The following is a 10,667-nucleotide window of genomic DNA, read 5'->3' on the forward strand; positions in this document are numbered from 1 at the left end:
TTCTGAATACTGATACTGATAGGATAAACATTTGATTGAGAAATAAAAATTAAATATGTAGTTATAATGTGACTAGTATTTTATTCCTATTATATTTACCTTATGCTCAGATTAATCAATAATCCGAGATTTTTTGAGTAGCTGTTAATGTCAGTTAGGTAAGTGTCAAATTTGTATATGTCAATGATATGTCAATAGAAATACGTTCCGTCCCACGTCAAAAGTTTTAGCTAGTTTACATTAAAGTTATCAATGCATGGATTTTAATTTATAATTACAAGTAAAAACTTAAAATGCGAGAAATGTTGAAAAACTATTAATCTTTGTCAATGAGGTATAATTTAAAGTTTATAAAGTATGTTGTTGAACGCTTGAATAATTTATAAAACTAAGTTTATCCTAAAACGGACCGTTCTTGTCAAATGAAATAATTATCCGAAAAATCAAAACAAATCCATACATGACGACAAATTAAATTCAAGTTTATCAATTCAAGGCCAGATATATGTATTTTAATCAGCCTCAGTCGGCATTGCCCCCTCCACGCCTGAGGGCCGCTCACACATCTTACTGTTTATCGACATAATAAAAACGCCATGGCCTCTGCAATGCTGAAGTTATTGAAAGCTGAAGTAAGTTTGTATAATTTTTATATTTATTCATAGAGAGGCTATTTTTAATTCATCATGTGTATTATACACTGCACGTTGTGCGCAGTCACGTTATCGGCTTATAAATATTTAAACAAGAACTGCTCTGACCGGTATTATAAATTATGAGAAAGGAATTACAATACGAGCAAAACTAAAAGATTAAACTGCTATGTACCTTCTACGCATGTCGCGTTTTTGTGTGCGGTATTATTTAAGTATCAGTGCGTAAATAATACACGTAGCTAGTTCCCCTTATAATCTATACCTTTTTTATGAAAAAATATAGTCGCTGAATTATTTCCTATTCAACCAATAAATATTGGTTTCAGTATGTCATACATGATTTTTCTTTTCCCTTTTACTGACAGTAAGTAGCTGTTTTATAGACAAACAAAGAGGGTTTATACATTCACATAATTTGGTATTTAAACTGGTTACATTATTTATAACCGATACCGATAGGCTTTTGCGCAGTTGAATGTTGATGTTCTAGTTTCAACATGTCTTTCATTTATTCACTATTAAAATTTCATTGAGTTTACGTAATATTGATTTCAAGAAGATGGGTAGTGGGTACGTATGATACTTTTGGGTGCGAGGAATGAAGATACTACTGACTATAGTGCTGAAGAAAAGGGAAACTAACGACTCCAAAACCATATTTGAAAAATTGATTTGAAAAATCCCAGATCACCGGATTTGAAAAATTCTTTCTCTACGAGTAACATAGGCTATTTTTCATCCCTGTATGGGCAGTAGTTCCAACGGGACACTTGTGAAACTGTGGGAAAACTGCAGTACATAGAAGTTTCGTTTAACTTATTGTGCTCACTTTGAGTTTGGCTTTAGCTTCGGTGTGCTTAGATAATTCATGTGCCCCGTGCCTACCTCTAGTACCTATCTTGTTATTTGGTATAAGTGTCACTGCGGGGGGCCATATTACGACACTCTTATAATAATTCTGAGATTGCAGAGATAAAAATTTTTAATCAATGTTATTTTATCTAATTATTCTAGTGATAAGGGTGTTTGTTTGACATTGACTATTAAAAATAGTGGTCAACATAAAATGTTATACTTGTAACATAAAATGTAGGTTCTTGTAAATTTTTATTTAAATTTTAAAACCTTGATGTTGTATAAGATCAATGTTAAAATAACATGTTTGGGTCAACATTATCAATACTGATGATAAGAAGAACAGAATATAATAGTTGCATTAAAGTAGTGACGCAATATGTATGACACAACAATCACCCTTTATATTTATAATTATATCCCTATATAAATGTAAATATTATTATGTATGTCTGCCATGCACACCGGACAACAGAGTCCCGGACGTTTGGAAGGCGAACGTGGGACAGGTACCCAAGGACAATCTCCAGTGTCTATGCTAAACTATTGCTAAATATGGAATAAAACTACTTGGGCTATTATGACGGGATGTTAGTGGGTATGGGAAACTATGGGGACTATGGCACCTTCCAATGACAATGTATTGTATGTATATAACAAAATAAACGTAGGTACATATGTATTACAGTATATTTATTAATTGGTTTTCAGTCTCAGCTGCTACTGCATAGGAGTTACAGTAGCTCAGTTCCCACCACAAAGCTCTTCATCGACGGACAGTTTGTGGAGTCCAAGACAAACAACTGGATTGATCTTACCAACCCAGCTAACAATGAGGTCATTGGCAGGTAATTCAAAGTATTAATTTTTATAATATTATTTTTAAGGAAATCTTTTATGTAAAAGAATCAAGTAAAAATCATGGTTTTGCCCTCTCAGTCATTCTAATTATTTTGTGTTCCTGTAGATTTCTAATTGTCTGTCATTATAAATAGTGTGCAAAATGATAACACATTCTTCAAATTAACATTAAATGGAACAAGTTAATAATTACTGTGGTGAACTGTTATCAAATTGCCTCAAATAGCATGCCATCATAGTTAACTATACAATTATTTATTCTGTCATTATAGCAGCCATTAATAAATGTTTGGAACACACAGACTGATAATACTCATTGAAAAAAGTATTTCATTAATTAATATGCACATTTAATTTATTTTTGTGAACGAAATTTCAAGTTCCGCTATTAATATGCAATTACTTAGAATAATTGTATTGTAACTGTGACATAGCGACACACCTTTTTCGTTTTTTTTTAACGACGTCAAAAATCATCAAATGACTCTCCCGCTGTGGGTTAGCAGCGGCGAGGGAGTATCAGACTTACTGACTAAAAACCGTCGTGTACCGTCGTAGGCCTTTTATGTACCAGGGCCGCGGTATCTCTTTCGAACAACCCGCAGCATAGCGACACACCTTAATCAGCGTTCCCCACTAATTCTTATCAAATAAGTACGTATATTAAAATCTGGCCTCACATGCCGACTTGATTACTGATAACACAGTTTTTAGCTGCTATCTCATATAATTTGCCTCCATGTACAATTACGTATTTAATAGCTTATGCTTATCTTCAATAGTTATGTAATAAAACCTACATAATAGGAAGATATTTTTGGTGAAATAATTATGGTAGGTTGTCTCATTCTAAGAAAAAATATTATATAAATAAGCAGCATGATGTTCATTATCTCTTTCTGTATTGGATAAAAACCTAAAATCTATGACAACTACAATTATTGGAACACAATTTTAACTGGAGTTGTACCTACCAACTAGGTGACACACCTATCATCAATTCATCATGTATTAATTAAATCAAATTATCATGTATTAATACATGATAAATCGTACCTATATGTTAATTGTATTCATATAATTTGGCAACATAAATAACTTTGGTAAAGTCTTTTGGTACTTGGAGTATTTATTCTTTGTAGACAAATTCATATGGGCTATTTCTAACATATACATTTTTTATAATTTACAGGGTACCAGAGGCAACTCAGGACGAATTAAACGCTGCATTGGAGTCGGCCAAGAAGGCGTACAAATCATGGAGTCAGAGCACCATCATGACCAGGCAACAGCTTATGTTCAGGTTTGTAACATTACATGGTATAGTATCAACATAATATAATGCCTGTTTTATAGTCGATTTTTATTCCGCCATTCGGTTCCAGTTGGACCAAATTAATTCTTAATTTGCATCCGTAAAATATTTAAGTATTATTACCAATATTGGAAATGGTTCCTGAAATTCTGTAGTCGCTCTTCATTTACTAGTATATGAGGGAGTTCATCTTTCATACCTTTGCAGTGAGTTTTAGAATCTTACTTAACCGAATTTGGAAACTAGAATTTCCCAATTTGAGGACTACATAGTTTCATTACCTTATTACTAATTGAGGATGGTTACTTCTTAAAAATGACTTCGGTAGTAAAGGATAAGATTAAAAATAACGAACATAGAAAATGATCTTCTTTTTAGTAAGTCCGTTAAAAACATATTATTTTGTAATTTCACAGATTCGCCCGTCTGTTAAGAGAGAAGACGTGCGATTTAGCCAACAAGATCACAGAGGAGCAGGGCAAGACACTCGCCGACGCTGAAGGCGATGTTTTCAGAGGCATTCGTAAGTATTTATCTATCTTCCATTTTATATATGTCACCGTAAGATTACAAACATCGTTAGATTACAATCTATCTCGAGAGATTGCAAACTGTCGAATTATTGTGAACCGTAACATCTGATTGCAATTTAACGTATTATTTTTCGCTATATTATAATCTATCAATGTAAAGCGGTCAAATTGTCAACTGGCGTAGAACGGAATGCATCTTGCGCGCTGATTGGTAGAACGTAATGTGCCCCCGCCGCTCCGGCATTCGCCATTTTTTGTTTGTTTATTTTGTTTGTTGTCGATTGTGTAAACAACTGTGTTATTTGTGATTATAAATTGATTTCCTGTTGAAAATAACTTATATCTTTAGAATTAGTAATATAAAAGTATACGGGAACTCCATGGGAACAGAACGGCTGGTCGTGATTGGTTGATCTTACAAAAAGATTGACCAATCAGGGAGAGCTTTCGGACAGTTGACAATTTGACAATTTCTCATCGATAGATTATAATATAGCGAAAAATATTGCGTTAAATTGCAATCAGATGTTACGGTTCACAATAATTCGACAGTTTACAATCTCTCGAGATAGATTGTAATCTAACGATGTTTGTAATCTTACGGTGACATATATAAAGTTCTCGTGTTTAGGTACTGATTTTTACCAAATTTTATATGCACATTCAATAAGTCTGAGAATCGGCTTCTGGCTATTTTTAGGGTTCCGTACCCAAAGGGTAAAACGGGACCCTATTGTTTTCGCACCTCTGTCCGTCCGTCCGTCACCAGGCTATATCTCATAAACCGTGATAGTTGAAATTTTCACAGATGATGTATTTCTGTTGTCGCTATAAGAACAAATACTGAAAACTAGAATAAAAAAATATTTTGGCCGCCTCCCATACAACAATCGTGATTTTTTTGCTCATTTTTGCTTCGGTACGGAACCCTTCGTGCGCGAGTCCGACTCGCACTTGGCCGGTTTTTTCATACCCCTAAGTTCACAAAAAATTACCTAGAAATAATTTATATGGAATGGTATGTTACTTGCATAGTTTCTAAATGTATATTTTTTCTATAATCTTCAGAGTCAGTAGAGCAGGCCTGCAGTATTACAACTCTTCAGTTGGGCGACTCCATCCAAAACATCGCAAAGGACATGGACACACACAGCTACAAAGTGCCATTGGGCGTTGTCGGAGGTAAGAACAAAAATTACTCATTAGAAAGAGAGAAGATGAAAGAACAATAATTTATTTAGATAAAAAAAGAAACACAAGAAAAAACAGCGGCATATGAAATTAAACGTTTGCTTAAACTGTTTTCGATAGTTGAAAAAAGCGTTTAACAAAATTGTTTTATGTAGTTAGCCTATTCCATTTTTATAATTGAGTATAATAACGTTGCTTTTTTTTCAAGCTGCCATAACTACTCAAGTAGTAAGTATAGTTCTCAATAATAAGTACATCATCTGACTAGCGATTCCAATTCCAACTAAATTGGGATCAGCGTCCAGTCTAACGGCCACTCTCAGTTATCTAGGCAACCTGATATTTCCTTTGGTTGACAGATTTTCTGGCTACCTGAAACGATTGCTAAAGATGTTCTGTCTTTTTATCCGGGTTCGTGCAGAGGTTCCCACGGGATGTGGGTGAAACCGCTGGCAGAAGCTAGTTTCTAAATAAAGAACAAAATAAGATAAATATTTTGGAAAATAAATATGTAGGTAGTAGTTATTGCATTGACAACGATAAATACGTACCTACATGTTGTTTCTAAACAAGATAAATAGTCTGACGTCACTTAATAAGTAATTATCTTATTTGTTTCAAGCTGATACAAACAAATATTTATCAAAACAACTGTCGCTTTTCCTACGTATGTTACAATGTTTCCAAACCGACAAAGTTCTGTACTACATATAATACAATAGGGCCAATTATTGCTTGTTTCAAATGATTGAAGCATTGATTATAATCTAAGTGACCATAATTAATAATTATACCGAAGGAACAAAGCAGTAAAGGTCTTTCACAGAATTTTATTTTTTGCCACATAAACAGAAGGGGCATCTTTCGTTGCTCTCTCTGCAAGTTTTGTATGTACTTTCCAAGTGTGTCGTGGTATAGGTGATGAAAAATATCTCGAGGAAACCTGGACTTTACCATCTGAAATCTCCATTCGGAATTGAGCAAGCGTGGTGATTCACGCTAAATCCTTCTCTGTCTGTGCCCAGCTGTAGGAAGATAAAAAGACTGATGTCGATAATATCTTATTATTTGTTTGTTTATAATGGATTGACTCAAAAAAACGATTGGTCCGATTTCAAAAATTCTTTCTTCACTACACTACACTCTTCCCGAGTAACGTAGGATACATTTTATCCCTGTACGCAGTAGTATGGGACACGGGAAAACGGCTACTAAGTTATATATTTTTTGCAGGCGTGGCTGCATTCAACTTCCCGGTAATGATTCCCCTATGGATGTTCCCGCCTGCATTGGCTACCGGTAACACCTGCATCATCAAGCCTTCGGAGCAGGATCCTGGAGCGACCCTCATGATGATGGAGCTGCTCAACGAGGCTGGAGCACCGCCCGGCGTTGTTAATGTTAGTACATGAACATCTATGTACCTAAATACTCCCCAAAAGCAAAAAAAAGCAAAGGGTGGTGGATGACATAATTGTCGATTATCATTTCACCACAACTGGAGCTGTCTTACAAATTTCTCATAATTCTCCTAGCCTTTTTTGTTACTACATACATACACGTACGGACAGACACTTATTTTTCTTTGTTCCCTCAAACAAATAATAGCGAAGATACAACATGTTTGATATTTTATTACGTCACTGTTAGGTACTTTACAACAGGACCCACTCGTCCAATTTTTATTGCGTTTTATCTTAGTAAATATTTAATTATCATCCTCCTGCCCTTATACCAATTTTTTTGGGGTCGGCGCAGCATGTTTTCTCCGCTTCTATCTGCCGTCATATCACAAGTAACGTGTCCAATATTTTTGCTTAAACACTGTTTTTAACCCTATTATGACGGTTATTGTTTCAGGTTGTTCACGGTACTCGGGACCCAGTGAACTTCATTTGCGATCACCCTGACATTAAGGCTGTGTCCTTCGTCGGAGGTGATGCGGCTGGCAAACATATCTACAGCAGGGCGTCGGCTAACGGTGTGTTTACTAAATTTGGGTTTTTATCCAATTCAAAGATGGCGGTTAACTAATGATTGAAAAATCGGCAGTAAAAAGGACAAAACCTGACAAGTATGTACCTACTGAAAGAATTTCAAATCGGTCCTATGATTCTAAAGATTAGCGCGGTCAATGATACCTCTATAAGCTTTATAATAGGTATTAGTACAGATGCGTCGACCACAAATAAATGCTTTAAGGGCATGAAGTTGATGATGATCGGGTCCGGGGCTGCGGGATTGTTTGAGGGAGTTAAGGCGGCCCTAGTACACAAGGGCCCATGGCACAGGGCACATGGACACATGGTGGGTTTTGGTCAGTAAGAGTCTGACACACCCTCACGCTGCACCCACAGCGGAGGATGATGATGATTTATACATACTGTGTAATAAACGATAAAAATAATGTGTTGTTGTAATTTGTCATCAGGCAAGCGCGTCCAAAGCAACATGGGCGCGAAGAACCACGGCGTGATAATGCCGGACGCCAACAAGGAGCACACGCTCAACCAGCTCGCCGGCGCCGCCTTCGGGGCCGCGGGGCAGCGCTGCATGGCGCTCAGCGTCGCGGTGTTTGTCGGTCAGTCTCTCCGTCTTACATACTACAACGTACACACTATACGACCAATGACATATGTCAAAGTCAAAAACCATCTATTTTCAACAAATCCGAAACTCCCAAGAACGCCCACCCTTCACCACGTCCAATGTTTTTGTTGGGAACATGAAGTGGCTGATCAAACTCGGAAAAATAACTATTAGACATTACCAAGGCAAATCGAGAAATGTTAACTTCTAAGTTGAACGGTTACTCATAGGCAGTCCCCTCATGTACCTAAAACAGGCAACGCAAAATATATTTTGAATTACATAACCCTGAATAGTATTGCTCGTCAATGTGTACCTATGTGGTCATCAATCGTAAGTAAGTATGACGGCGTGATGACGGAATTTAAGAAAACAAAATCCAATAGAAAGACGTCATTTCGGGAGTTCTTTATAATTATATAAAGATAAAGATTAATCTATTGCAACAAACATTGCATTGATAACAAAGTGAATTGTACCATTATCATGCTTATAGCTATTCGTGGTGGCCTAGTGGGCAAAGAACCGACCTCTCGAGTATGAGGGCGCGGGTTCGATTCCAGGTCAGGCAAGTACCAATGCAACTTTTCTAAGTTTGTATGTACTTTCTAAGTATATCTTAGACACCAATGACTGTGTTTCGGATGGCACGTTAAACTGTAGGTCCCGACTGTCATTGAACATCCTTGGCAGTCGTTACGGGTAGTCAGAAGCCAGTAAGTCTGACACCAGTCTAACCAAGGGGTATCGGGTTGCCCGGGTAACTGGGTTGAGGAGGTCAGATAGGCAGTCGCTTCTTGTAAAGCACTGGTACTCAGCTGAATCCGGTTAGACTGGAAGCCGACCCCAACATAGTTTGGAAAAAAGGCTCGGAGGATGATGATATCATGCTTATAGCTACTACTTCCGACCCCGCCATTCAATGTTTGACTGTTAACCGGAAAATCAACGGCAGCAACGTAAACGTCCGTTTTGCTCAAAAGAAGTGTTTACTATGAATTGTTACGTTCAATTTCCAAGATAAACAGTTGTTTTAAGAAAAGCGGACGTTTATTTTGTCCCTGAAAACGGGCTATAGATGTGCAGTAAATGCTTAAAATCAATGTAAAAAATACTGATGAAGGATTTGAACTTGAAACAAACTCAAATTCATTTTACAAAATTATTTTGTTAAACAGGGCAGCGTTGAGGTGTTTTAATTAGGTATTATTAAAATTTTGATAGTAAGCTTGTATATACTTATAATACCTATATGTATTATGAAAAGTATGGAAAAATCCCTTAAAAAAATCTATCAACAAAAAATTACAAACACCATATTTTTCAATTATAATTTTTCCACCTTTAGGTCAGTCAAAGGAATGGATCCCCGATCTAGTAGAGCGCGCCAAGGGACTCAAAGTGAACGCCGGCCACGTACCCGACACTGATGTAGGACCACTCATCTCCGTCAAGGCTAAAGAAAGAGTCATCCGACTTGTGGAATCAGGTAAATAAATATGTAATTAATTAACTACCTAATATACGAAAATAATAAAAAATTACTGCTTTTAACATGGTAAAATTAATAGGTAGCTAAAGTAAAATCCACTATTGTCACCATTACGACCATGGTGACTTATTTCATGTTTTTCGAAAGTAACCAAAATTTTAGACCTTTCTTGTCCCCTCGATTTAAAGTCCATGAAATGTAAGTGGCTGCGAATTTCTGTTCCAAAATGTAGACAGAGAAATTTTCAAAAAATTGAGGATTGAATTAATCAGGTGATGTTAGTAGTTCAGTATTTGTAATTTTCTCAGTTGTAGAAACGTAGATGGCTATTTTAATTAAAAAAATAAACATGGTGCTTGCTTAGACAGTACTAGATAGAAATTCATGAATGACAAAACAAATGTACTGTCTTGAATGAAAGTCTAAAACACGTTTATTTCTGCAGGTGTAAAGGAGGGAGCTAAGTTAGTGCTTGACGGCCGTGGAGTCAAGGTCCCAGGCTTCGAAAAGGGTAACTTTGTCGGACCAACCATCCTTACCGACGTCAAACCCAACATGGAATGCTACAAGGAAGAAATCTTCGGACCCGTGCTCGTGTGCTTATGTGTTGATACCTTAGATGAAGCTATCCAATTGGTGAATGCAAACCCCTACGGCAATGGAACAGCCATCTTCACAACCAACGGAGCGTCCGCCAGGAAGTACACCAACGAAATCGATGTTGGACAAGTCGGTGTAAATGTTCCAATCCCTGTTCCCCTCTCCATGTTCTCTTTCACCGGATCCCGAGGCAGTTTCTTAGGTACCAACCACTTCTGCGGCAAACAAGGCATTGACTTCTTCACAGAATTGAAAACAGTTGTCTCTCTATGGAGACAGAGCGACGTATCTCACGCAAAGGCTGCCGTATCTATGCCAACACAACACTAAGTAAATTACTACTGAAACATATTTAATTTTGTACGTGTTCAAGGATTTTAAAGCATTTATTTTTTTACCTTAATATATTTTGTATCGCGCCCTATCATGTATGTCTTCCGTATGTTAAGGATAATGTTATTTTTATACATATTTTGTAATTTAAACATATAAATTGTTACAGTAATTTGCCTTTTTATTTTACTCTTGTAAAACTACACGTATTAAATAACCCGCGTGATGATTAATGCCCGTGC

At 36.5% G+C, this 10,667-nt stretch overlaps 1 protein-coding gene across 1 annotated transcript; it reads left to right on the plus strand.

The window, feature by feature from the left end:
• Nucleotides 1-451: 451 nt before the first annotated feature.
• Nucleotides 452-10,597, plus strand: LOC110380893 (probable methylmalonate-semialdehyde/malonate-semialdehyde dehydrogenase [acylating], mitochondrial). The gene is made up of 10 exons (XM_064038389.1): nucleotides 452-632; nucleotides 2,223-2,359; nucleotides 3,565-3,675; nucleotides 4,104-4,210; nucleotides 5,289-5,402; nucleotides 6,645-6,811; nucleotides 7,272-7,392; nucleotides 7,843-7,992; nucleotides 9,349-9,489; nucleotides 9,938-10,597. The coding sequence occupies exons 1-10, from the start codon at nucleotides 597-599 to the stop codon at nucleotides 10,420-10,422; spliced, it is 1,569 nt and encodes a 522-aa protein (XP_063894459.1). The 5' UTR covers nucleotides 452-596; the 3' UTR covers nucleotides 10,423-10,597.
• Nucleotides 10,598-10,667: the final 70 nt, after the last annotated feature.

Source organism: Helicoverpa armigera, chromosome 16 (genome assembly GCF_030705265.1).
Source record: "Helicoverpa armigera isolate CAAS_96S chromosome 16, ASM3070526v1, whole genome shotgun sequence".
Classification (NCBI taxonomy): domain Eukaryota; kingdom Metazoa; phylum Arthropoda; class Insecta; order Lepidoptera; family Noctuidae; genus Helicoverpa; species Helicoverpa armigera.